We start from the raw sequence: 27,668 nt of genomic DNA on the forward strand, positions 1-27,668 counted from the left end.
ATAGAAAGTAAACCTTATGCCCAAACTCACGGTAAAACCGCATCTTCAATCTTGGTATCATTACCATCAGCCTTCTAAATCGCATGTACAACACAAGATCCTCTATGCAATGCCCGCTATAGTTTACATTACAACGACTCGTCATCATCATCGTCACTGCTCTCCTCGTCCTTGACGACAAGCAGGCATGGTTCACGTGAATGCCATATCCGTCTTTCTTTGGCACCTAACACAGCATCTCTCATGGCCCGCGAGTTTGCGCGCTGCCGTGTTGTTTCCTCTTCCTTACTATCGTTCTTGACGAGTTGTTGCAACCGTGCCTCTTCGACTGATGCGCTGATTTCGAATTCGCCTCTGCAGAAGGCAGTCATCCCAATGCTGATTTCTATGGACTCATTACCTGGTAGTTGTGGTAATGTTTGTTGCAAAGTACCATTCCAAACTAACTTCCTTGCAAGATCCAGGGACCCATTCTGGAATGGGCTTCGTATCGTTGGTTGGATACGAAGCAAGGGGAAGATCGGGTTCGACATTCGATTGCTGATCCGAATTTTTAGTTCCGTGAAGTCATCCGCAAGTACGTGATATTTGACGTGCCCTGGAGGCGAATCCTTTACAAAAAGATCGATGCCAATATCTTCAATCCTGATCGCCTCAATCATGCGTTGATTTAACCGAAGACCACGCAATTCAATATCTCCATTTCGGGAAGGTCCTGATTTTGTCGACCATTTGCCCGTAAGCATTTTGAGAATTTCTTCGCGGTACCAGAAAGCTTCACGGCTAGCCCTTTCAGCATCGGCCGATACTCTACCAGTACTGACGACGAACTGACGCTGCCGAGAGGGATCTAGGACCGGAATTGGGGCACACGGATCGGCAAGGAATACTCGTGGGATAGGGAACATAATCCTTGAGGACTTGCCTGGGAGAAGTTCCCGGTCAATTGAACTGCCATGGGCAATCTCCAAATACACTTTCAACTGAGACGGCCAGACATTCCTGAAATCTAGTACAAGTAGACAGTAGTTCTCTGGTGTGATATCCTTATCGTCATCATTGCAGGAATCTGTTCTTGCCCAAAGCGATCTTGGAATATTGCCAGTAAGTGGGCAAATATCCATTCTCGCCAGTTCTATGCTAGCGTTGACTGTGATAGTAAGGGGAAAGCTAACCTGCCGCGTATAGAATTTGTCCGGCACCTCCGTGTGTGGTATTCCAAGGTGCGTATAATCGACCTGAACAGTGCCATTTGTAAGTCCAGGTTTGCCCAGTACCTCTATCTCGAATGTCGCAGTACATCCTGGTTTTATATACGGCTTCTCGCCATCCTTGGCAATCCAGCGAAGTGCTTGCTTCCGTGCAAATATCAACTCGCACTCGTATAGCTCTGCGGGTGACGCATCGCGGTTACTTATGGCGGCTTGCAAAGGCGCTTGTGTCGAGTCCTTAAATGAAAACAACAACAGGTCTGCAGGGGTATCTATCGAGAGATTTTGCAACGTGATAGAAAAGGTTTGACGTTCGCCTTCCAACACCATGATAGCGGATTGCGAGAGTGTAGTCGATTTGATGATAACAGTAGGCTGTTTATCAATAACATGGAGCCCGAGGAATCCTGCATTTGGGGCAGCTAGGTTTGGTGTGCTTGTAAGAGCTTGGGAATCACCACTGTCCGGGCGACTTTTCGGCTTGAAGATAGAGGCTACCCCTATAGACTTAACTTTGCTTGCGATTTGTGGAGACCATGGGGTTTCAAAGATGGGAAATCTCCTTTCTCGGCAGCCGCGTACTCTGATTATACATCCCGTAATTTTCAACTGACCGGGTGATGTAGGGCTGCCAGAAACAGAAAGAATCTGTGTCCGGTAGGGTCCAATTACTGTTTGCTGTACCCCGGAAACAAACGCAGCGCCCTCAGATTCCAGTTTGATGCTTTCAATCTCCACATCGAAGTCATAAGGGTTTTGTAAAGTAACACGGAATACCGCATTTTCACCTGCTACAAGCAGATGATCCACGGCGGCAGTATCTGGCCTTCGTAGGAAAGGATTATATATAAACGGATTAACTTCCTTTGAGGCAGCTACCGCTGCCGCACCAGAAAGTTCACTTCCAGTGTGTGGTATTGGCGTTCTGGCGGTTGGCAGCGCCTCGAGCTCTACTCCTCGAACTAGGAATTCATCCCAATATTCGGCGGCAAGATCTTTCACGCCCAAGTTCCTTGCCGCGCTGAGCGTCCTAGAGATATTCGTGGCAAGTCTAACTTGTTCTTCCCGAGCCATTAAAGGGGCTGCATCTTCACTGCGAGGCCCAGGAGCAACGCCGCTACCAGCTGTCCGTAGCAGGTCCGCAGTAAATCGTAAGACTCCGTGAAAATCAGGCAAGGCCTCCGAAAGATTAATACACAAACGAAGAACGTCCATTTTCATATTTCTGCCGCCAAAGGAACGAACCGTCGCATTTTGTATTATCCTCGCTATAACGGCATCGTTAGAATCGTCCCGAGCCTCGGTCTGTCCAGGACCGTCATCGGACGAAACCACGCCATATGTTTTGCTCAGTAACCCAAGAAATCTATCAATTCCGGTTTCTATATCCCCTTCACCAAGGTCAAGAGCACCAGCACCAGTTGCCTTCCCATTCACAGAGTTGAGGGCTGCCAACCCAGCCGCAGGGTGGACACCCATTTCTGCGGCACCTTTGATCCTCGCCTGCACAAGTCCAGGAATTAATACAGACACCAGCTCACGCATGACCATGGCCTTCTTCCTATAGTAACCCAACAAGCCCAAGACGGAGGCTATTCCACTCAAAATTACCATTCTATCAACAAGAGAAATATGCTCAGGTGAAGAAGACGTGGGAAACGCGCGGAAAAGAGTTGCGGCAATATCTGTGCGGTGGGGGTGGATATTTAGTCGTGGGGGAGCAAGATTTGGGTGTTTCTTGAGCGGGGTTCCAAGAACCAGAAGTTGTAGAACATCCTCATTCAGGGCGCCGTCGGCAAGATGGACGGCTGCTAACAGCTTTGAAAATCGTATGACGCATTCGGAAAATGGAAATTGGGGCAATGATTCCCCAGTATTATTGGCAGCTCTGGTATAGAGATTCAATATCCGATCTAGTAACTCGGGAAGCAGTGCTGCCAGATTTTGTAGAGAAACAAGTCTGCTGGTAGTTGGGCTTTTTTGTCCGTCAGACTTCGGCAACTGCGCTGCCTTCTCGCCAGAAGCATAGCAGACCTGAGGGATTTGAAAATCCAAACCGCTCCATGCAAGCATCAGCATACTCACAAGAATATAGTCGAGCGCTTTAGCATGCCACAGGTGATCGAGGTTATATTTAGCAACGGAAACGGCCTCACTGAGGTCCCGCAATGCATCTGTCCATCGCCCAGCTTGGAGATAAAGTGAGCCAATCACGATATCTATCCGACCCTTTCCAATATTTCTAGATCTCTCACTAACACTCCCAGGCCCAAAACCTTGAACGGATACTCGATCTCGACTTGTATCTCTAACCGGCTCGACGTTCGCTAATCGATGGGGGATAGACTTTTGTGATGCCCTAGGATCCACGGCATTCGAGCCCACAATCTGGTCAAACGTCGTAGGGAGCTCAGATTGCACCCCATTTGGTGGCGATGTCGGTCGGGGGGAGGGGGAGCTAGAATCTGTTGCCCGAAATTGCGCCGGCATTGACATCCGAACATGGGATCGATCAGTGCTTCCAGCTGGTGAACTAGAGCCTGAACTCTCGGTCTGAAAATTATAATGGGAATTCCGTCGCGACATTGGGTCTGTTTGTCCCGCCTGCCAAGCTGCCCCATTGTGCGGGCGAGTCAATTGCGGCTGACTGGGCGACTCGATTGTGTTCAACACCTGAAGAGACTTTGCCAGCGTTGTCATCTCTGCCAACAGCATCGAAGAGATATCGCACATGATCGTTTTCAAGGTCGTTCGTTTGCATTGCGCTGGGGGAGGTACTGGGATGAGTCCTTCTGGCAGCGCCCCAGCAGAAGTAGAATGGACATAGTCGAATAGCAATAATTGGTGTACCAGGCATTTTGGATACCTGTCCCTGACCTCCTCCAAATCCTGATACAATTCCCGCAAGTTATGCTCTGGTCGCGGGGGCCCATTGCCATTAAGACTTCTTCTTACATTACCACGGTATGATACATGATCTAACTCTGCGGCATCCGCAAGGGCAATAATAACAAGTGGTTCGCGATAAAGTTCGAAAGGGGACAGGGCGACATGGGAAGGAGGAGGGTAAAACGTGGTGAAGTCGTACACGATCATGCCCGTCGGAAAGGCGAGAGGCGAGAACATGTCTAGTCATTATTAGCAATGTTTATAACTACATTGCCTGTTGTATAACAGATTTGTCCTTACTCCTGTTCGGACGTCCATCAGGACTGATATCTCCCAGCCGGACGACATTTTCGGGCTGTAACCGCTCCACAAACCCGAGGAATCTCGAACGCTTGATCTGGCCGATTGGCAAAAGCACTACTCGTACTCTTGCAGGAGCGATGGGTGACAGCTGGTCCAGCATTCTGACAACATTGGGGATGCGCCTAGCTGTCGACTACGAGCTTCAACGTGAATAGGACCAGACGACAGCGCGGCGCGGGGTTACTGGTTTTGGTTTCTTGTACAACGCATATTGTCGCAAAAGAAATAGAAGGGTCCCTAGAGAAATAACAGTGCCAGTGGGTTCTCGTATGGCTTTTGGAGGCTCATATAACAATAGGTCGCGTGCTGAGTTCGAGTGTCTTTCTTAGTTACTCGACATTCGCTACGGCGCCGTCGAGCTCGAACGAAAGCCCGAGGCGGTGTAAAGTACTGCCAGCATGTGCCGGGAGAACTTCGGCGGCTGAACGACCCCTATTTTTGAGGGCTAGAAACCCGAACGGGGGACGACATACCAAGTCTTCAAAATGGTACTCGCGACAGAATATATTAAGAGGCAGAAGCCGGGAACTTCAACGATATTGGTTAATCGGTATTCGGTTCGTATCTTGCTGCTACTAATATGCTACCGTCTATTCTCCAGTTTTCGGATTTGACGGACACTATCAGGTTCCTAGTTGACTCGGGGAAAATGAGTCCTGCCCTCATCACCCAGTCGGGAATTCCTTACTGAATTTGAGCTAGAAGTATTTTAATATGTCGGAGACGACTGGCTATGTATGAATGTTTAAATCTCGCTCTCCAGGATAACGTTGTATTCCCAAGTGGAGAGCTCTCTTGTCTGGTTCGAGCACAGTCTCGCCCAACGCATTCTGATCAATGTTCACATGATCATCTTGTCCCAGAACTTCAACAGCATCAACATAGTTTCTAGGGAAATCTCATTTTCCCAACTTTAGTTTCTCCCTGTCCATTTGCTCGAACACGTTCCATCCCCACTATCAAGCTTGAAGTTACAATTATTAGCTTTGTTAGCTGTAGTAAGGACATGTAAAAGGGAGACCGGGACTTAGGATGGTCCACTATGCGCGGCTTGCACAGGCCGCCATAAACAGGTGCTAATGCTTGCTATCCTCATCCAGTGATAACCACCGTACCCCCGAAGCGCTCCGAGTCTGCTGTGCCTTTGGGGGTTAGCCTGGTGTGTAAAAGATTATCCATCCTTCCAAAAATTGCGACTTTGATGACTTGGGAGAAAATTTAGTAGTGCGGCCAATATCATGCCACCACGTTTATGATGCCATTCTTCTCACCGACTTTCGAAATGGCACCGGTCACCAATCCAAATGGCTCTGGTCTAGAATCTCTGAAGTGTGCCAAGCCTGCACGGTGTTTTGTCTAGACAACTATTGACTAGGCCTGTGACCCTAATAAGGGGGAAGGTCATAACCTCGTCAAGGCTATCTAAATATGTTCTCGTATACTGGTAATGTAAGACGACTTCAACTAACGCCCACAAATATTAACGACTAACAAATTCCTCATGTTTATCAACTAACAGATATCATTGAACAACAGTTTGGCACAAGGATAACTAGAAATAGGAATGTATATGGACAAGGCCATCTACCCCCGTTTTATTTTCTGCCCATCTCAAGCGTCTCGGCTACTGCTGCTTACCGCCAGCACAGTACACCCATCACTAGTACCATGTAGTTAGGTCCAAATCATTCAGTGAATGAAGAAATGTGTTTCCAAAATTTCGAAGCTTACTAGTTGGGAAGCTGTTCGTTCAAGTTCTACCTTGTGTTTGCTTTGAGTGAATAGCATAAACTAGCTTTGCCCTTCAAATTCAGGTTCGCCTGTTTTCTTTTACCTTTAAGTGAATATGAGAATGGAGCTTTGCTTTAAATTCGACTACCTTGTTCAGCTTTGGACTGTCCAGACAACCGCAGGAACTCATTTTCTCTCCCACAGTTTGGTCGCTGGCCACTGACAAATGATGACGACCATCAACATGCATCCTACCAATTTGCTTCACATGTTGAAGGAAGCGGCTACAACTAGTCCAGATGGCAGTGTTGTGTTGTATCACAATGGCACACTCGACCAGCAGCCCTCCATAACCAGCTATCAAGATCTTTACCAACGTTCTCTCCTCCGATCCAGCCATTTGCTGTCTAAAAATAAATTTAGGAGTCACCCGATCGTGCTGCTTCACACAGACAATTATCTCGATCAAACCGAATGGTTTTGGGCTATTGTTGCAGCAGGAGGGATCCCATGCATGTCAACTGCTTTTACCAACGATCTCACGCAAAGACGAAGACATATCAGGTCATTGCAGAAACTACTAAACGACCCTTTCATCCTCACCACCGAAGCTCTTATTCCAGAATTTTGCAACCTGGATGGTCTCCAGCTGCACACCATTGTATCTCCGGATTTCACAGAGGATGCTCAGCAGCGGAGCAATGAAAATGTCCCCGGATTTGATAAACACCCAAGCGATTTAGCGATCCTGATGCTGACATCTGGAAGCACTGGGGACCCTAAAGCAGTTTGTCTTACTCATCACCAAATATTGTCATCCCTAAAGGGGAAGATCAATATCCATAGTACTACGTCGGGGGATGTGTTTCTGGGGTGGACCCCTATGGAGCACGTTGCCAACCTAGTCGAGGTTCACCTCCAAGCCGTGAGACTTTCCGCCAACCAGGTTCACCTACCTCGAGCAGCTGTTGTCGCCGAACCTTTACGATTCCTACAGAAATTGAGCGACTACCGAGTGTCCTACACCTTCGCCCCCAATTCCTTTCTTGCAAGCGTTGAGCGGGCTTTGGAGTCTCTCAGAGGTAGTGAGACATTAAGAGATCACGCAAGCTCTCATTATCTTACAGGTGGTGAGAGGCTGAAGCTAGATTTATCAAACTTAAGGGCGCTAGTATCTGGAGGCGAACCAAATCTTGTGAGTACATGCGTCAAACTTACAAGTGCTTTACAGAAATACGGTGCTCCATGGTCTTTTATCCGTCCCGGCTTAGGCCTTACCGAGACATGCGGTGGTGCAGTCTACAGCCTTGACTGCCCCTCTTATGATATCTTACAAAGTCCGGAGCATTGTTCAGTGGGACGTCCCATGGATGGGGTGAATTTGAGGATCATGAGAAGCAATGGAACTACTGCCAGACGTAATGAGATTGGCTCATTAGAAATGGCAGGCCCTGCTGTATTCAAGGGTTATTTCAATAATACCAAGATTGCAGCTGCAAGCCACACTCATGATGGCTGGTTCAAGACCGGAGATCTAGCATTGTTGGATTGCAATGGACGACTGCGACTCACCGGGAGAGATAAGGACATAATCATCATCAATGGGTGGGCAACCTCGTATCCATACCAAATATGTTTGCTAACGGTCAAAGGGTCAATCACTATCCACAGGCAATAGAAGCTGTTGTGGAGAGCGCAAATATCCCTGGAATTATCCCGTCATACACAGTGGTCTTTGGCCATCGTCCCAAGAATCAAGATACAGAAGTCATCTGCATTGTCTACTTGCCAGCCCACGGCCTCGAAGATCATTCTAGTCACGCCAACACAGCAGTTGCAATTTCCAAATCTGTCTTAATTTATAGCGGGATCAGACCGCACAAGATAATTCCTCTAGAAGTCAGTTTGCTAAAAAAGTCCTCATTGGGAAAGCTTTCGCGGGCAAATATTCGCAAGGAATTCGAAGCCGGAGTATATAAACCATACGACCAAACTCCGTCCCATGCTATTCAATTATGCAAAAACAACCAGACTTCCCTCATGATGACCCCGACAGAGCAAGCGGTAGTGGATCTGTATCTCAGGCTTTTACCCTCTCATGTCAACGAAATAGGACTCGACACGGACATCTTTCACCTCGGCCTCTCCTCCATCGATCTCCTAACTCTACAGTCACGCCTACAAACGACACTTTCCATCCCCTCCATTTCAATCAACACCCTCCTGTCCCACCCAGTTATCCGTGACCTGGCCAATATCCTCGAAGATTCAAAGCAGACCTCATCGGCATATGATCCAGTGGTGATCCTACAACCCCATGGCACCAAAACCCCGCTCTGGTTCATCCACCCGGGATTAGGAGAAATATTCATCTTTATGAACTTAGCACGGTATATCACCGACCGCCCAGTGTATGCATTACGCGCGCGGGGATTCCACCCAGGAGAACGGCGCTTTTCTTCTTTGGATGAGATGGTTTCTGTATATCATGACGCGATCAAATTTACGCAACCCCAGGGACCATATGCTTTTGCGGGATATTCGTTTGGCAGTATTCTCGCCTTTGAAATTACGAAGAGAATGCAAACTCCCCCTAAAAGAGGGTACCAACGGGATAGAGAGAACGATGAAGTTAAATTTTTAGCGACTTTCGACCAGCCTCCGCATTTTAAGCAACGTGCTAGGTCCTATGACTATTATGAAGTCCTTCTCTCCGTCGCATATTTCCTCTCGCTCATTAGCGAAGAGTACGCGTACGATTTCCTTCCTACTGCTCGCACACTTACGCATGAGCAAGTCTTGGATCATGTCATGGAGCTTGCGCCCAGGAGGAGAATGGAAGAGTTAGGTATGGATAGGCATAAGATCCATAATTGGACCTGTCTAGCATTGGGCCTGAAGAAGATTGTTTGGGACTACGACCCTTCTGGAACTGTGAACTGCATGGATGTGTTTTGGACCGGGCCACTTGTTGGTAGGGTTCCTGCTAGGGATGAGAGGGAGTGGTTTGATGGGTTTATTGGAAAATGGAAGGATTTCGTGCGAGATGTGGGTGAGATGGATGGTGATGGTGGAGGAACAATTGCAGGGCTGAAATTTCACTTTGTGCAAGGGACACACAGGACTATGATAAGCCCGCCTCATGTAGTCGGCTTCCAGAAGCTCTTCAAGCAGGCGATGCTTGACCGTGGCTTGTAAATAGGTTACCGTGGAGTTTGGAGCTTTTTAGAAAGGCATATGCTACGGCGTTCACGGTAATTCCATAGCGTGGTTGTCATGCTTGATAGAGGATGGAGTGACAAGAACTACACTCTAGAGAATAAAATGCTTTTAGTTCCTGAAAATATTTACGGTTATATGGGTATCGTAACTTGTAGATCAAGCCTTTCAAAACCAACTAGCAGCAGTATTTCCCCCAGCAGACGCAGGCGTAGCACTTGCATCAGTTTTGTTGCCGCCACTCAATGCCGCACGTCCCACGTCACTCTTGAAGATATCCACCGCACAGCTCACCTCTACAAAATCCTCCAGCTCTTCGCTGACAGTCTTGAGCTTCTCTTTCACGCTCAAGACTCCTTCATGCCCTACGATATGCCTCGCCGGAGGGTTTTCATGACCCCCAATAGCCGTTAAAGCATGCACTGTCTCCAGAACTAGGCTATCTCTGGCTTCGCTGGGCAATCGAGGGAATCGAGAGACGATTTCTCCCTTCCCGGAATGGCCGGGGCCCTTCCCTTTATCGGTGGCGGTGTCGGTATTGATGCGAGTCTCTGGATGTAGATTCACAACATTTGTAAGGATATCTCGGAGACCCGGCGCGGGGTTGTTGTGGCTCTCGTATTGGGGAAGTTGGGGGGCAAATATTATTTTGTTTATTAGAACTTGGATTTCTTTATTTGGTTGAACAATCGTGAGTTTGATGTTGAAGGGCGCTATTTCGTAGGCGAGAGAATCGCAGTAACCTTCCAAAGCCCAGGTCGCGGCCGAATACATCGACATGCCCGGTGTACCAATATGTCCTGTTATCCCAGTGAGGATCATGATGTGTCCATTGTGGCGTTCCCGCAGGAGGGGTAGTGTGGCTTTGATGAAGTTCACTTGGCCGAAGAAGATAGTTTCGAATTGGTCTCTAACTAGGTTTTGTGTTGCTGAACAAACCGAGAGTTCTTCGACAGTACCGACGACAGCTGTTTCTGATTAGATATGGTCTTTGGTAGGTAAAAATAACTTGCCTTCTGATGTGCAACATAACAGAATGTCTATCCGCCCAAATACTTCCACAGCCTCTGCCACAGCAGCCCCGCATTGGCCCATTGCTCTGCCATCGCATCGTATACCACGTATCCTATCCTTCCAACCTTCTCTGTCTTTCCGCCCACTCTTGCACTCGTTTATGAGTTCCCTAAACTCGGCGCTGCGGTCATCGTCTTCCATTTCGGAGGGTGGAAGCCCGGCAGCTACATAATCCCCGTGTGCCAACAGAAGCTTGATCAGGCGGACCACCAATGGCGACAATGCCGACGTCATGAACCATATCCGCGGTGAATTATGCGTAGCTATAGGCAAGATTAGTAGTGCTCTTGGGAGCTTGGGAGAAGGACTTACGAAAAGATGCAACAGGAATTACGATTTTCGAGGGGCCAACCTCGGACAACTTCCGCTCAGCCATATTGATATCTCATTTCCCAACCACCAGTCCAACTGGTAGGCTTCTAGATGGTCTCTAACATGTCGCCAACTATAAATCGGAGTGGCAGCCCATGTGGAATCGTTGAAATGGCGACAGAGTTGAGAGGCGCGATCATTACATTGCAGTAAATGCCGATTCAAGTTGTGATAGGTGGTCAGCTTAGGGTCGCGGATCATTGTTCCCCCGGGTTCATCGGCCCTCATCCCCCCGCCAAAGGAGACGTTGACCATAGCCTAGACACAGACATGCTCGGGATTTGAAACCCGTGGAAAACAAACTACTTGCAGGTTGATACTTTGCCTATTGAAGTCTGCAGTTATCGTTCCTAATGGCGAACTGCAAATGCGAGTTACAGAGTGAGATTTACGAGTACGTCGCTAGTTCATTTTGCAAGGCCAATAATAGCTTTCACGGGTGCCAGTTTGGATGTGCTGCACCATGAGCGACAATATTTTCCGGTAGGATCTACGCTGATGACTAGCCCATTAGGGCCTATGGACATCTAGTTCAATGCGTCAGCTCCGGAAGACGCCCGAAAAGGTATGAGGCCTCCCCTTGACAGCGGACCAAGGCATCGTTGATCGAGAACGGCAGCCAAAGAGAGCTACCGTAGTATGGGATCTTGAGACCCAGATGTCTACACCGCTCTAGTAGACCTAATCCAGTCAGGTCGAGGAACTCCGTACTTGTATGTATGCAGGGAGTCCAGAGAAAACGTCACCGGCTCTGCTCGCAACCCCTGATCTATACGAGTAGGTGGCCACCGTGGCCCTAGTCAACTGGCCCCCCTCAACATCCGTTATCGATCCTGTATGAGCCAGGATTTCCTCCTTCGCTGTTTATCCTCTCTCCTGCAAAAATATAAAAATGCTTGGCTCCCGTGGAAAAGAGAAATTTCGAAACTACCAATCAGTCCTGCCACAACTTACACAACCTTTCTGTTTCGTCGATTTAAATGATTATTCTAGCAGCTAACATAGAAGATCAGAGAAGAAGGAGTCCATAGAAAAATGCCTATAGCATTATCCGTTTGATTCAAGTGTCAAATCAAAGAGTTCACTCACTAGATGGTCTGAGAAACGAAGTAGCAATCGTCATCTCCTCTCTATTCTAGAGCCTAACAATATTTGTTTTCTAATCGCATTGGCTTTTCAGATTCTCAAGCTCCTCGCACCAGTCTCGTCATTTCTCCTTGCTTGGTCTTCTAAAGCTTCCCTTCGCCCGCCGTCATCGTCCACCTGAAGTCTTCTAGTCGAGCAAGCCAAGGTCCACCAGCCCTGGCGGTAAAACTGTTTTAGTCATACTCACATATTCACTATTGCGGAATGCGACGTTTATGGTTGGGAATCTTCTCTGCACCACTGATCTCGAAAGGGGATGGAACTGAATTCCTAGACTTATCTCGGTCAAATCAAGTTGCATATGGAAGTCGGCACACTCAGCCCATTTATGGGACTCCATTCTTGCTTGTTGGACAAATGATATAATTCTATGGTAGTCCCTCAGATTTTTGAGTAGCTTCCGCTTGTATCCGCATCAGTTTTCAATCACTTCAATAGTCATATCCTGCTATAGTCAGGAACGCATCTCACGTCACTAGAAACATCAGATGGAATGCATTTACAAAGCCCAAAGTAGAAACGTTGGATGAGGGTGTATTTACAGAGTTTAGGCCATTTACCTTATTTATGTCCCCTCATGCAGAACGACGCCCCGCCGCCGCTCTCCCAACATGCAAAAATATGTGCGGAGTACGTACTAGAATCTCTATATTTTCACAAGCATATACGCTCCATCATTTACTATTTAACTTTATATATAGATAAAGTTTTCGGATAGCTTAAAGGTTAATTTCAATTTTAATTTGGATAAAGTTTTATTTAATTGCTATAGCCTCCAAGCAATCAATTACGAGCGGGTTGTGTTACCAACCAACCATTCCCATGGTACCCTACTCGGTAATGGTGCCTGCTGGCCAGCCTGACGAGATCGTCGCACAACATACTTGTTCTAGGACATATTCCGGAGATAGTCGCCGATCGAAATATTTGCCTTCGGTCGTGAATGTTCAGTCCTTCAAGCTCGGGCTATTGTTCTCGAAGGATTTAATAGGATAAAATCTTAAACTATTCCTACCCAATTATATAATAGCCTAGAATAGTAGATCAACATTACCCCAGACTACCCTAGACAACGGAGTATAGAGGCGCCGTATTTATCGGAGTTCTACGTAGGTACAGAGGACTTATAAAGATAGCCACCTATTATCACTTTAAATCTTCTGTATCTCTTTAACAATCTCAAATATTGTACATCAGATTACCGCTCAACATGCAATTGACATCCCTTGCCGCCGTTGCGCTCCTTGCACACAATGTTTATGCCCAATCAATGCTTCGTTTTGCATGCTCACAGCTTGTTGTTGAGCGTCTTGACCCTCTAGTCAACCCCGGAGCAAACCCCTCTCCTCACCTTCATCAGATTGTTGGCGGTAACTCCTTCAACTACTCCATGCCTACAGACAGCTATGACCCAGCTGCGCTATCTACTTGCACATCTTGCACATTTGCAGAGGACTTCTCTAATTACTGGACCGCCGTTTTATACTTCAAGGCCCGCAATGGAACATTTAAGCGTGTTAATCAAATCGGTAATGGGGGTCCTCAAGGGAGCCTTGTCCAGAATGGTGGCATAGACATCTACTATATCCCACCGTATGATGGGCAAACCAAGGTTACAGCTTTCAAACCAGTAAGTAGAGTTTATATAGCATAAGTTACTAAACATGGGCTAACTGATCTTAGGGTTTCCGTATGCTTGCTGGAAACCAGATGTTACGTAGCGGCCAGAACGTAGAGCGTGGAATCTGCCACCGTTGCTTCCCCAAGAATGCCCAGCCATTTGGAGGTGCCCCTTGCAGTGGCAGTGATAGTAGTGCACTACCAAACGGCGTCTGCGAGGGAGGTATTCGTACTACCATTACGTTCCCAACGTAAGTGCTCGATCCTTTTATCTCATTTTACATACGTGGCTTACACGAATTTATCTTAGCTGCTGGGATGGGGTGAACGTTGACAGCCCTGACCATAAGAGCCATGTTGCTTACCCAAGCGGATCTTTTGAAATGAATAGCCCTTGCCCCTCGACTCACCCTGTTAAACTTCCTCAAGTTATGTACGAGATTTTGTGGGATACTGCACCATTTAACGATAAGAATATTTGGCCTACGGATGGCTCGCAACCCTTTGTCTATAGTCAGGGTGATGGGTAAGTTATTACTTCAATCAAGAATTTACTTCATTCTAATCACTTATTGTTTTATTAGCACCGGACATGGACAACATGGCGACTACGTCTTTGGCTGGAAAGGGGACTCCTTACAGCAAGCTTTGGATGCCAAGTGCAATCTTGACAAGTGCTCCAAGCTTACGTCTCAGACTCCACAGCAAGCCATGCAATGCACCAACAAGCAAACTGCCGTCGAGCCCGTGGATGGATGTGAGTCATTCTGCTCTAAATGGAATCATGGGCAGCTACTAACGGTGTATGAATTAGGGCTCCCACAACTTCCTGGAAACCTGCCTGTTACTTATCAGTGATAATTCTCATGGGTGAAGGGATTATCGGGAGCCGGAAGTAATCCATTGAGACCGTAAGGATGGATAATTTTCTAGATGGTAGATATACAATGGTAGACACTTGTAGAAGCTCGTAGCTGTCGTACTACAGAGCGAAATATTTGATTAGTTTTGCTTTCTATATATATTAAGACCTTAGAGCTGCCCATCGATCTTAGCTTCCATTGACATTTCACATACTGTTCTTCATTTACCTCAATAATTCTCCATTCCACAAAGTTAGCGTGTAGGGCATCGGGAGTTCTTTGTGTTGAGAATTATTATAATTGTAATATGTTCAGATAAAATTGCTTTATTCGAGCCTTTTACTCAAACTTTCAGCTTCAATATTGCTCCACAAGATATTCCCAGCATTTTCCCCCGGGAAGATGTATTGATGGCGTAGGTGGGCTCGATCTATATCAATCCAGGGGCGTCTTGGAAAGGGGTTCTGAAGAATCCAATTCTCGAGAGAGGAGAACAGATGCCAGGCCATTTCATGTGGAAAATTGCTGTTCATTCAAGGGTACTTACCGTCTAGCACGCTGAACAGGGGGCGATAAAGGCCAGATGCCATGGTACAAGAGTAAGTACTGGGATAACTCTATCAGGAATATGAATAATTTGATGCAATAGTTAGGTATCAGCTTTTCGGTTGCGTTTAAGAGCTAGGAATAGATGGTCTTCTACCGCGGTTTTCTAGCGGATTGATTTCCCCCAAAGTATTTGAATAGAACAGCGTTAATTTCATCTGTTTACTGAGTCTAAGACCATATGCTCACCGAAAACCCTAGCAGATAATGTATATATCAACCAAAGAAAAGTCTTCTTGCATGATGCTACTCCGCCATCCCCCTTGTAACTGGGTTGACATGTTGAATTTCGGGTCAAAATGTAATTTTTATAGTGTTAAAAGATAGCGAGAAAGCCAAAACTTTTTGAACTGTGTCCGAACCTAGAGATCCTAGCGTGGAGTCTTTGCAAATGATTCAATATAAGCAGCCAGTTTCTCGGCTCCTGCAATAGGTATCGAGTTGTAGTTAGAGGCACGAATTCCGCCAACACTTCTGTGACCCTTGAGACCGGTCAGGCCATTCTCGACTGCGCCTTTTAAAAACAATTTCTCTGACTCATCGATGTTTGCGTGCTAATTTGATTTAGTATAATAATAACCAGAGGCGGGGGAAAGATATGGCATACATGGGTTACTCTGAAGCAAATGTTCATTCTTGAGCGGACGCTCTTCTCAGGTACAATCTTGGATATATTAGCATATTTCCACACATAAGAGACAATTAGAATACCTTGTATGATTCAGGATGCGCCTCAAGGGCACCATATATGGCCTTTGCTTTCTTTTCTGAAACGGCTTGTTGGCCGTCTACCTTATCCGGATATGTAGCAAGTAGGCTCTTGAGAACCTGGCCTGCAATATAGACACTTGATGCTATTAGCAACTTTGATATCAGCTGGAGAAAATAGAGCTTACTCAAATATGCTAAGTGTGTTGTATAAACTGTTGTTCTTAGCAATGGTCTCATATGAGAGAATAGTTGGGCCAACGGGCAACCCAAGTTTCCTCAAGAGGGTTGGAGGTGGCGTGGCAACCGCGGGAGGTAGTAGGCTCTTCTTGATAATGACGACTGTAATACCAGTGCTTCCTAGATTTTTCTGTGCCCCGAAAAAGATCACCGAGAAATTCTTTACTGGTATCCGACGTGATAGAATATTTGAGGACATATCTGCCACCACAATGGGTCCGTCATCTCCGGCTGGCTTCAAGGCTTCAGGGAACGCTGGGAATTCCACACCATCCACCGTCTCGTTATCGCAAAAGTAAATCATCGCTGAGTTCTTAGAAAGTTTCCAGGAGCTCTCCTCTGGTATCTTCCCAAACTTCCCGTCATTGACGGTTCTTGAGTCCGCGGCTATATTGACATGTTCTGAACCTAGCATTCGAACTGCCTCTTGGCTAGCCTTCAGCGACCAAGACCCAGTGACGAGGTAGTCAATCTTGAGTTCTTCATCAACTGCTTTTTGTAGCTCCTTGAGTAGCTGATCTTCTGGGATCTCCTTCCCATCTACGATGCCCAGCTCGCTCAGAATCTTCTGTTTCCGCCTGTGTACCCAGATTCCTACCAAATTGCAGGCTGTCGCAAAGAATCCCCCACTTCCACCGCCTTGCATAAACATAATTTCATAGTCGTCGGGCACATCAAGATAGCTCGCTAGGTCTGCTTTCGCATTGTTGATGATATTCGTTGCAAGCTCGGAGCGATGGGAATGTTCCGCAATCCCCAAACCCGTATCATTGTAATTTAATAAGGCTTCCGCGGCCGTCTTCAAGACCTCCGTTGGCAGCAATGCCGGGCCTGCGCCAAAATATGTGACCTCTTCGCGGGTAGGCATCTTGTTCGTTAGGGATCGTTCTTGGGGGTTCGGTTGGCTCGTGGTAATCGTTGGTCTTGGAAGGGTACAGTTGAGTGTTCAAACAAGTTCTGGAGATCAAGAGGAGTTAGCAAGCCTCTTTATCTCAATGACCGGCGGTTTATGACTCTATGTTGGAGTCACCCTCTCCGATTGCGGAGGCGCATCTTCAGACAGGTGTGGTAGATTGTACGTGGGGGTTTATTGCCCCTCAATGGGAGGTTCTTTTGAGGTTTACAATCTTGATTTGTATACTTACTCTAGTACTCGCAGTCCAATTGCCCACTCTCTTCTGCGTGAAACCCTGAGCAAAGTTCCCTAAAGCCCTACCAATGCGTTCTTGAGGTTGGAATTGAAGTTAATTAGTGGGTCAAGATTATCAGTCCGCTCGCTCTGGTGGGGCAATCGCCATCCCGGAAACAAAGCAAGCCTTTGTCGAGGGTGTGTTTATAATTCGTGATGTGGAGGTATCACTCTATTTAGCCACGACAACTCCGGCATAAACTCTCATCATCCAAAAACCCCGCCATAGATGAAATAGCTTGGTCAGGTATAGTGCTGCACTGCATCTGTCCGCGGATACCCCACTGCTGCAATTGTTTTATAAGCTGCGCCAAGGTAAGTATGGTCTCGTTCTAATTCAAATCTTCATTCTGGAGCTTCCTCCTTCATTCTCTTCATCATGGCAGAATCTCCGCGTGAAGGCCCAAAGCCACTGGTTCTAGGGTATAGCGATGTGCATCCGTTCTCGAAAGTCGACATTGGAGACAGGAAGAGCGTGCAGGACCTCCTCAAAACGGTTCTCGATCCTTTACATCCTCACTTCTCGCCCTTGAAGGCCACCATACGCGTCCCCGGAGGAACAACGGTTCGGTTTGATAACAAGGCCGCCGAAATCGAAGGCATATGTCGGCCGATGTGGGGTCTTGCAGGTTTGCTTGCCGGCGGAGGGGAATACCATGGGACGTCTTGGTTCGTGGACGGATTGAAAGCTGGAACAGACCCAGACAGCCGAGAGTTTTGGGGCTGGCCGAGAGACAATGACCAGCGAATGGTTGAGATGTGCCCCCTGGGATTTACACTCGCCGTAGCACCGGTATTCTGGAATTCTCTGTCCGAAAGGGAACGGGAAAATGTCGAAAACTGGCTTGGAAACTCTATCAATCAGAAGACGATGCCCAATACCAATTGGCTCTGGTTCCGAGTCTTTGCCAATCTCGGACTGAAGAAAAACGGAGGCAAATACTCGCAGGAAAAGGTCGACCAAGACATTCTACACCTGAATTCATTCTACCGAGGTGGTGGTTGGTCCAATGACGGGCCTGAGGGCATCTGGCAACAAGATTATTACAGTGGAAGCTTTGCTATTCAATTTCTGCAGCTTATTTATTCCAAATTGGCTGGAGAGAGCGACCCCGCCAAAGCAGACGAGTTCAAGAAGAGAGCCCGGGATTATGCTCTGGATTTCATTCATTACTTCGACGAAGAAGGACGTGCTACACCTTTTGGTCGCAGTGTCGGCTACCGTTTTGCTATGGCAGGCTTCTGGAGTGCCCTTGCCTATGCCGATGTGGAATTACCTGCGCCATTGACTTGGGGCATTGTGAAGGGCCTTCTGCTGCGGAATCTTCGATGGTGGCAGACCCAACGGCACATATGGAGCTCCACTGGTACCCTGACCATCGGCTACTGCTATCCAAATATGTACATGGCCGAAAATTACAACTCTCCTCAGAGTCCTATGTGGGCATGTCTGGCATTTATTTGTCTAGCAGTTCCGGAGGACCATCCTTTCTGGACATCGAAGGAAGAGCCGTATCCAACCCACCTCCTCCCGAAGGTAAAACCACTCCCACACCCTGGCCATATTATCAGCTACCATGGCGGTCACCGAATGCTCCTTTCGTCAGGCCAGGCGTGCAGTTATCCGATGAAAGGTACTCATGCAAAATACGGAGCCTTCGCATACAGTAGCGCGTATGGGTATTCTGTACCAACGGGCTGTTTTACACTGGAGCAATTCGCGCTTGCTTCCCAGCTAGGGCTATCAGATGATGGAGGTGAGTTCTGGAAGACTCGTCGACTCTGCGAAGAGGCTGTGATAGAGACACATGACGATCTGCCGGTATCGAGGTCAATTTGGAAGCCATACCCAGATGTCACAATCAAAACATATCTAATTCCACCGGTCGAGGCAACGCCGAACTGGCACCTACGAGTCCACAAGATTGAGGCTGGTCGCGAGGTCATGACCGCGGATGGCTCCTTCGCAATCTGCAACGAGAGAAAATTAGATGATCGATACCTGGACCTTTACGATGCCGAGAAGTGTGAGGGTACCCTACCGAAGATCATCGGCAACTACGATCTCAACACGCCCGAGGGCAGTTCTCCTGGCGCAGTTGGTTCATTTGCGGTGTCCAAGGGAGCTGTTGGGATTGTTGACTTAGTAGCGGAAACTCCTCGTACAGCGATGCTCGTCAATGCTGACCCAAATTCAAACCTCATTGAGGGTAGGACCGTCATACCAACATTGCAACATACGATCAAGAAGGGCGAGACTGTTTGGTACGTAACTGCGATCTACGCTAAGCCGTCAGGTGAGGGTGTCTTGCCGGAAAGCTATCTGGATGGTTGGAAAAATAAGCCCACGATTCCGGCTTGGTTGAAGGATGAGCTTGCATCTTCATGAGTTTGTCTCACTGCTCTGGTGCCGCCACCAGATTCGCAAAATCCACCATTCATAGAGGATAGTTCGGTTGTCGAGCTGCGACAAGAGCTCCCTATCATCGAATCCATGTCTGCATCTAAATTCTCCTCCCCGCTTCTGATTTGAAGATTGAAACGCAGCCTCGCCCATGCAGGCATGCCTGTGGCGTGGTATCCCAACATCACGGTTTGTAAACACCTTCAAGCCACCTTCCCGGCGCTGTCAGCATCGGTACGAATGCCGAGTTGGGCGGGGAGGCGTTCATGTGTTCATATGATATACATACATCTATGTTGGATAATGGCATACCTATCTATGGCCGCTCATATTGCAGGCCTCATACGAAATATAAATGTTGTATATTCCGTGCGTCTATAGAGTATAACCGTGAACGAACTATCTCCTCGGCGCTCCCAGAACCCAACTTGCCTCTGCTTTGCAATATTCAAGACCCAGTACTTTCCTATCGCATGGTCCTATATCAAATCCACCCACCAACTTTCGCTGCTTCGCTTCGCACCTCCTGCCACCGTTGCTCAGCCAGGGAAGATTGACGTGAGGCCCTTAGCGCCCTCCGATAATTTTCCATCAATTAGGATCGGGGATTTGGACCGGATTATCTCCCACAGTAACAGGTGAGTGCGCGCATGAAGCCCAAATTGCCATCCGCGTCCTAAGGCGATCTTGGCCTTTACCCCAGGATCGACTAAACCGGCCCTGTAGCTAACGACTGGTGCACGCTACGCAGGTTCCGGCCACACGAGCCGATGTGCCAGCCCCCAGATTGCGGGGTGTAAACATATCACCAACACTTCGGCTCTTCTACGCCTTCTGCGCCTCTTGGGGTCCTTGGGCCATTGCCCATTGTTACCCATTATTATGGTCCATTATTGTCCATATTACCGGCCGGTGGGGCGCCCTGCAAATACAGGGATGGACTTTATCCGCGTGACCGTTCCTTCGGGTTTACCCGTTTGTGCTTGTTTATCCGCTTACACGGGGATATTCCAAAAGATATTCGAGCTTGGTTGGACAAGGATCACCATGGCCTTGCAGAAAATGATGCTGTCCTTTGGCCCATGGGAGCTCCGATAAGGTAAGGTAGGTAGGTCGACGGAATTAATAAATATTATCCCCCCCCGCCATTCTGTTGGTTTCTCTTTTCTCGCGTCCACGTCGGCAGTTTAAAGATTCCAGCAGCAGTGCGGCATCGACGACTTCGATTTCTTGTATAGATTACGACAGCGACGAATAGCGAGACACGATGGGTCTATTACAGAAGGTCGTGAAAAATGAGGCAATGAAGAGGTCAGTCTGGCATAGCTCGCGTCTGCGTGTTGAAGCTCTACTAACCACGATCCCAGTGATCCTCCTGAAATCTACGGTAAACACAAGATAATCAATTCGAGGAATGCTCGCTCACGAATATGAAGGATGGAAGGTCTTCTTCTTGTCTGCCAGTGCTTGCTTCGGCGGCATGCTGTTTGGCTGGGGTGCGTCCCCCGAGCCTCGTAATATTTATTTGCTCACAAGATGTTAGATATTGGGTCAATTGGAGGAATTCTTGTTATGGGCAGTTTCAAGGAGTGAGTTGGCTGAGTAGAATCCCTGTGCTGCCGGATGAGACTAATTGAGACCCAGAGCCTACGGTCTAAACAAATTGAGTGATGGCGATAGAGCAAATCTTCAAAGCAACAGTAAGTGCTCTGGTACATTGTCGCCCGCTCTTGCTAAACCAGCCAAAGTTGTTAGCACTCTCCAGGGAGGATGCTTTTTTGGATCGTTGATTGCATACTGGGTGGCCGATCGCTTTGGACGGAAGGTTGGCGATTCCCGACCTATTTGATACCCTCCGCTCTAACGGGAGTCTACAGCCAGCACTGCTCGTCTCTTCGGTAATCACAATACTCGGTATAATCATCCAATGTGCATCTGATGGACATGTGTAAGCTTTGCCTTTCTCCGACCGCTGCCTGCTAGATTGCTAAGTAATTTAGTGAGGCACTATATGTCGGTCGTCTCGTCGCTGGATTTGGGGTTGGAGCAGCGAGTATGCTTACTCCTCTTTATGTAAGTATATTTGGGTCTAAATTATATGCTATGTCTCTAATCATATATACAGGTCAGCGAGAACGCGCCCCGAGCTATCCGCGGTGGTCTCACCGGCATTTATCAGCTTTTCATTGCTACAGGTATGCATCTAAAAGCTGTTGGCGCAGTATAGATTAGTCTAACTTGCGGGTAGGTGTTATGCTTAGCTTCTGGATCAATTACGTTCGTACACCCCTAATATACCCCTACAGAGGAGAATGATATCCAATACCTAGGGCTGGATCTAATATTATTTTAGGGCACTCTTCAAAACTTAACTGGCAATGCCCAATGGCAAGTTCCGCTGGCACTTCAGGCGCTCCCTGCAGTGTGCCTCTTCATTGGCATAGTATTCTGCAATGAGTCGCCAAGATGGCTGGCTAGACAAGATAATTGGGAGAAGGCGACGGAGGTCTTGGGCCGGCTCAGACAGTAAGATACCAATTACTTCGCTGGCAGAACATCATTGTTAATTCCAGCAGTCTACCTGTTGACCATGCATACGTCCAGATGGAACTAGAAGAAGTAAGCATCCTTAATTCCTCACAACTTGCATTACGGTACTAACATATTCTAGATGAGGGACCAGCTTGAGAATGAGGTTCGTGGCACTGGGATAATGTGGGTGTTACATTTCTAACATTTCATACAGCGGCTTTTGATTGGTGGAGCTGGTTTCTGGGATCTACAAAAGGAGATGTGGACCATCAAAGGGAACAGAAACAGAGCTCTCGTGTCTATCGGGTTGATGATCTGCCAGCAGGTTAGTTTTACTAATATCCATGGAATAATTATTTCACGCACTAACACTTATAACAGATGACTGGAACGTGAGTTGCCCTTATAAAAAACGCTAGTATGGAACTGACATGTGGTTGAAGTAATGCCATCAATTATTATGCTCCTCTAATCTTCGAAAACTTGGGTATTCCGGTAAGGCAATTTGGATATCTTATCCGGTGTTTCTATGTTAACACTCAACCTAGAAAGCCCAAAATGGACTATTCGCCACCGGAATCTACGGCATTGTTAAAATGGTTACCTGCGCAGTATTCCTCCTCATCGCAGCAGACTCCCTTGGAAGACGTAAGTAATTTCATATCCTCTCAAACTATCTCAATTAACATGTTAAGGTCGGTCCCTACTCTGGACATCTATCGCCCAGGGCTGCGCGATGTTCGTAATCGGATTCTACACTCGCTTCAAGCCACCTATCAAGGGCGAGCCCATCCCACCCGTGGGCTACTTTGCTCTAACATGCATCTTCCTCTTCGCTGGATTCTTCCAATTTGGATGGGGACCATGCTGCTGGATCATCGTGTCTGAAATTCCTACCGCCCGTCTCAGAGCTATGAATGTTGCGATTGCCGCTGCCACTCAGTGGCTGTTCAATTTTGTTGTCGCCCAGGCAGTCCCACATATGTTGGTTAATGTTGGGAAGGGAGGCTATGGGACCTACTTTATATTTGGCAGTTTTTGTTTTGCCATGTTCTTCTTCGTGTGGTTCTTGATCCCCGAGACCAAGGGGCTAAGTCTCGAGAGGTGAGTTATATTTTCTTTTTTCAATTTTTCCTGGTTAGACTTTGACAGGAGACTAATACAATATGTAGAATGGACGATATCTTCGGCATTACCGAGCTCGTTAAGGAGAAGGTCCATGGTGATGAGGAAGCTCACCACAAGCAATCGGAGTTGCACGAGACCACTACTGCAGCTTCAAACGCGACCAGGAATGAGAAGTCGGGCACGGCACATATCGAGAATGATGAGGTACGGGCTGCTGCATAAAATGGCAAAAGTCCAGGTACATTTAGATGTGGGGTGCGCAACAATAATGATATGGGTCAACGGTGCAAGAGGCTTTTGGGTATTACTTTAGTGGTATTGCATTGTTATTCTAAGAGTTATCTGACGGTCATACCTAAGTAGTTTTTGTGGCTGTGTGGTTGCAAGTAGGTACGAAACAAGCAGTGCTTATTTACCCATGAACGCCCCCGATCTGCTTCTCCATCATTCCGAACTTTGACCAGGGTATGATGTCCCGATCTACATTTCACCCGTGCCACTTCGCTTGTGTTGTTTCGCAGCTGCAATTTTTGCCTTGGTCTCCCGCTTCACCCGCAAGATCTCCTCCTTCCGTTTCAACTCCGACAACCTCTCTTCAACCACAACGAGTTCCTCATCGAGTTCATTTTCCTTGTCTTGGAGCGTCTGAAATTCTGCATCACCGTCTCCCTTGATTTCCCCCATTACAATATCAGCATCGGCCTCGCCGATTTCTGTATTAGAAGCATGAGAGTTCGGTTGTCTCCTCTTGTGGCTTTGCTCTGCACTATCCTCATGCATGCCCTTGCCCGGGTTTGGTAGTCTACCGAGTATTCGTTGAAGCTTCATATTGTCGGAGAATTTCAATATAACTACATGCTGGAGCTTGGGTCCCTGTTGAGGAGAATTGTTGGACGAGGTTGCCATATCAGGGGCATCGGACAATATCTCAGGTCCGGAATCTGCATCAAGGGGGCCTGCTTCGATTGATAAAGGGCGCTTCTGAGTCTTATTGTTGATCTCGTATTCGGGTGAAATTTGGCGTTTCTTGAAGCACCCAAGGCTAGACTATTTTTCGTGGTATTAGGCTGTTTCTTGCGGTCTCAAGGGACTATTTACCTGAAGATTTGAGAACATAGTTTCTGTCTCACTCGGATTCAGAGTACACCACAGCTTCCACCGATCATGGATTTGTGGTTTGCTGAATAGCTGCCGCCGAACAGCAGAAGGATCCACGCCTGGGCCCGCTTGATATAGTTTTAATTGGAAGGTATTTACCATGTCACGTTCCTTGAGCGCTATCAGCAATTGTTTAGCACATTGTGGAGCGGCCCCCACATGAAGGGACAGACCTGAAGATCCTTAAAGCATCTTTCTCGGCTAGATTCGTCGATATAGCTCCATGGCTCACAATACAACCGTATAGGTGTCCTGAGAAGTGCCTCTTTCTTCAGATATTCTATTTAAAGTAAGGACAACGCTTCTTGGTTCTCGTGGGGGCCTACCAGCAGCTCGTGCAATAAAATGCCAGGAATACGTCTTGACTGTGCCCGGCTCGTAGAAGTATGCCGGCTGTCGCGCGAATTTCCCACCGCCAAGAGTACCTCCAGTTAAGCTATTCAAATATTAGTGGATAACTCTTATTGTTAAGGTCAAAGAATTACCTCACCGCATGGGTAATTCCCTCACTGTAAAAGAGATTTTGGTTGATTCCCTTCATCTTGGGGAGTTGTTCTGGGCGGAAGAAGATGCTTTCATGGGGTGCTTCTTTCTCCAAACTCAAGGCTCTATCTGAACCCAGCTCCGAGGTAAATGTTCTGTGTCTCTCCAACACTATCTCCAGTCCACCTAGCTCCTTGCAATTGACATTGTAATTCCTAGTCTCGACCCTGAAAGGAACTTTTGCGATTAGTCTAGGTAGCCGGATTCTCTGTAGGGAAATCATGAGAAACTAACCGGGCGCTAGAGAATAAAATGCCATCTGGACGTCCTTTCGTGGTTGGCAATTTACGATAGCTTCCGGAATACACTTTACACAGTAGACCTTGTCTTCTGCCAAAGCCGCCTTCTCAAGCGATCCATCCAGCAGGATACGAGCGAAGGTTAGGCCTGAAGCCTTATCCCCGATCTTGATCCAGATACGATCACGGAATTCTCCATGGCGGAATCCTTTTTTAAAGGTGACTTCCACAGCAAATGAAGTGTCTTCTGGAACAATGTGTCTGGTGACGTCTGTACTCGCCTCGGGACACTCACCAAGCGGCATGTACTCGCCGAAGTAGAGGGGACTCCGATCACCCTCAACGAGGTTTCTTAGACAAACCTCAATTCTTCCATCAGGATCCTCTAAGATGACCATGCTGGGCAAAGGTGAAAAGTTACTAGCCTTGATTTGCGGTTGAATTCGGCGCGCGCGAAGAGTGTATAGACTTATCGAGAGGGCAGAGAGATAGAGAGCGGAGAACGGTTCTCTTGGATCGGTGGAGTAAACCTTAATAGAGGAGTACAGTGTTGGTGTCAACGTGAAGGAGTTCCTTAAAAGTAGAAAATAACCGCGAAGCAGCCTTGTTGGGAGTTGGCCTGTCAAAATCGAAGGTGGCAAAAAAAGGGGAGCTTCGCGACGCGATTGCAATTCGTCCTGTTGGAGTCTACACTTACGCGTAAAAGTTTATCAGTTGCCGAATGCGGTATGTTGTAGGTTGCCGAGGGAAGAAAGGTGAATAGTGAATAGTTTAAGGAGAGGGTATGCTGGAGGATGAAGGGCAAAGAACGAAGGACAGCATGCATTAGCCACCGAGAGGGAAATGGCCTTAAGGTTTGGTACCGGGAAACTAGCTATATCATCACGTACCCTCATAGCCACAACCGGGACTAATAACGACTTTTCATTTTCCACATCCTCCCGTACTTTAGCGCATCTTCTCTATTCTAATTTTACACTCACTCCCCAGTCTTTTCCAAACTCTTCTTCACCTCTTCTGTCCTCGCAAGTACTGGACTAAAATCCAAGTAGACGTCGAACCTCTCGAGTACTGCGTTCCCTTTTCCCGAAGCCTCTTCCTCTGATAGTAGGTAGGCAACTCCCATTGCGGGAACTGTGACTTCCTTATTCTCTGGGTCTTGCGCTACAACGTATGTAATGTTGCACGCAAGGTAGATTTTGTTCGTTATCGTGTCTAGACAAAAACGATAAGTAAGTGGAAGTCAATACTGAAAGCAACTATGAAGATATTCCACTATAGTGGGGCAAGGCATACCAAATGACACGATATCATGGCGCATCCTTGAAAGAAGAGGGAAGGTCACATCGAAGAACTGTTTAATTTAACCCTTGTATTAGCTCCTCTGGTTTTAAAGGCACCAAAGTGTGTATATGATGTATCAAAAACCAACTAAGTTGGAAGGCTTCGCGAAAAAATGTATACCGAAACAATATTGTTGATTCCAACCACCGCTTCGTTATTTGCGAAGCGCAAATGGGCATTGGGAGTGAAGAACTCGTGAAGAGAACTTGTAGTTAACGAATCTGTTGAATTTTGAAACTAAAATTTGCGTTAGCTGAGAGTGGTGACTTAATTCCGGTCTAATCCTAGCCAAATGCGAGTGATAGCATAAAACGAGGGAGTACATGCGTCTTTTAACCATTTATGGATTTCATCTCGAGACTTATTTTGTAGTGCCATGTTGGCTAGAAGGTCTTTATAGAATAATTAAAGAGATAGCTGTGGAGTGATGAATAACAAAAAGTAAGAAACACGATGGTTTTATACTTCGCTTCCAGATATCAGCAAGGGGGGTGGGTCACGTGCCCGGACACTTCTCGGTCACAATTGCTAGTTGCTGAGAAATCAATACATTTCAAGCAAAACCGTTTGCTCAAATATGCGTAAAGAATGGCGTGATTTTAAAGAAATTGCCTACTTCAGAGGGGAGCAAATGGCGATGTAACTACGGCAAGCCACGATCCTCATAACCAAACCTTCCTTAGAGCTAAATATTGTAATATATTTCTTGCGTGGCACAAACGCGAATTGTAGCTATTGAGTAGCGATTAAGCAGGAATGACTGCACTAATACATATATAAGCATATGGTTATGCATAAGTTCAAGTATAGGCGCAAATAAGCTTGCAAGCATAAACATCGCAGTATTAGTATGACTATGTATATATGTGCAGGTATGTACATGCTTTATTCTACTTAATCCATTTCTAACCCCACTTATAGCTCTAACCAAGCTGCACTCATCGGCCAGCAGACATCTCAGACTAATCGTGGCAAGTGATCACCGTGATTCACTAACATGCCCCGAATTGGCAGTGGAGAAAGATGGTTTTAGCACTCTTTGTTTTTGTATTTTTTCCTCCTTTGCAATTATAGAGCCATTCTCACGAA

The 27,668-nt window shown here is 47.2% G+C and overlaps 8 protein-coding genes across 8 annotated transcripts; 4 read left to right on the forward strand and 4 right to left on the reverse strand.

The window, feature by feature from the left end:
• Positions 1-128: 128 nt before the first annotated feature.
• Positions 129-4,563, reverse strand: BP5553_07215 (uncharacterized protein; the record flags this gene model as incomplete). The annotated part of the gene is made up of 2 exons (XM_032015838.1): positions 129-4,339; positions 4,401-4,563. The coding sequence occupies 2 exons, from the start codon at positions 4,561-4,563 to the stop codon at positions 129-131; spliced, it is 4,374 nt and encodes a 1,457-aa protein (XP_031868107.1).
• A 1,875-nt stretch (positions 4,564-6,438) lies between these two features.
• BP5553_07216 (uncharacterized protein) lies at positions 6,439-9,392 on the forward strand (the record flags this gene model as incomplete). Its single annotated transcript, XM_032015839.1, has 2 exons — positions 6,439-7,799; positions 7,847-9,392. 2 exons carry the CDS (start codon positions 6,439-6,441, stop codon positions 9,390-9,392), a joined length of 2,907 nt encoding a protein of 968 aa, XP_031868108.1.
• Positions 9,393-9,581: 189 nt separating this feature from the next.
• Positions 9,582-10,863, reverse strand: BP5553_07217 (NAD(P)-binding Rossmann-fold containing protein; the record flags this gene model as incomplete). The annotated part of the gene is made up of 3 exons (XM_032015840.1): positions 9,582-10,381; positions 10,553-10,750; positions 10,800-10,863. 3 exons carry the CDS (start codon positions 10,861-10,863, stop codon positions 9,582-9,584), a joined length of 1,062 nt encoding a protein of 353 aa, XP_031868109.1.
• Positions 10,864-13,215: 2,352 nt separating this feature from the next.
• Positions 13,216-14,483, forward strand: BP5553_07218 (Uncharacterized protein; the record flags this gene model as incomplete). The annotated part of the gene is made up of 5 exons (XM_032015841.1): positions 13,216-13,635; positions 13,689-13,876; positions 13,936-14,151; positions 14,210-14,382; positions 14,440-14,483. 5 exons carry the CDS (start codon positions 13,216-13,218, stop codon positions 14,481-14,483), a joined length of 1,041 nt encoding a protein of 346 aa, XP_031868110.1.
• Positions 14,484-15,465: 982 nt separating this feature from the next.
• Positions 15,466-16,910, reverse strand: BP5553_07219 (PLP-dependent transferase; the record flags this gene model as incomplete). The annotated part of the gene is made up of 4 exons (XM_032015842.1): positions 15,466-15,648; positions 15,702-15,758; positions 15,806-15,941; positions 15,991-16,910. The coding sequence occupies 4 exons, from the start codon at positions 16,908-16,910 to the stop codon at positions 15,466-15,468; spliced, it is 1,296 nt and encodes a 431-aa protein (XP_031868111.1).
• Positions 16,911-17,610: 700 nt separating this feature from the next.
• Positions 17,611-19,620, forward strand: BP5553_07220 (Uncharacterized protein; the record flags this gene model as incomplete). The annotated part of the gene is made up of 1 exon (XM_032015843.1): positions 17,611-19,620. The coding sequence occupies one exon, from the start codon at positions 17,611-17,613 to the stop codon at positions 19,618-19,620; it is 2,010 nt and encodes a 669-aa protein (XP_031868112.1).
• A 1,282-nt stretch (positions 19,621-20,902) lies between these two features.
• On the forward strand, positions 20,903-23,517 carry BP5553_07221 (MFS general substrate transporter; the record flags this gene model as incomplete). Its single annotated transcript, XM_032015844.1, has 19 exons — positions 20,903-20,946; positions 21,003-21,022; positions 21,072-21,131; positions 21,179-21,224; positions 21,280-21,335; positions 21,384-21,460; positions 21,513-21,583; positions 21,636-21,708; positions 21,761-21,830; positions 21,884-21,912; positions 21,989-22,161; positions 22,212-22,254; positions 22,307-22,330; positions 22,382-22,492; positions 22,549-22,559; positions 22,611-22,662; positions 22,716-22,815; positions 22,863-23,271; positions 23,340-23,517. The coding sequence occupies 19 exons, from the start codon at positions 20,903-20,905 to the stop codon at positions 23,515-23,517; spliced, it is 1,647 nt and encodes a 548-aa protein (XP_031868113.1).
• A 258-nt stretch (positions 23,518-23,775) lies between these two features.
• On the reverse strand, positions 23,776-26,556 carry BP5553_07222 (uncharacterized protein; the record flags this gene model as incomplete). The annotated part of the gene is made up of 8 exons (XM_032015845.1): positions 23,776-24,342; positions 24,394-24,564; positions 24,627-24,733; positions 24,780-24,889; positions 24,939-25,173; positions 25,231-25,922; positions 26,219-26,450; positions 26,532-26,556. The coding sequence occupies 8 exons, from the start codon at positions 26,554-26,556 to the stop codon at positions 23,776-23,778; spliced, it is 2,139 nt and encodes a 712-aa protein (XP_031868114.1).
• Between the last annotated feature and the right edge of the window lie 1,112 nt (positions 26,557-27,668).

Source organism: Venustampulla echinocandica (assembly GCF_003357145.1).
Source record: "Venustampulla echinocandica strain BP 5553 chromosome Unknown scaffold_5, whole genome shotgun sequence".
NCBI lineage: Eukaryota > Fungi > Ascomycota > Leotiomycetes > Helotiales > Pleuroascaceae > Venustampulla > Venustampulla echinocandica.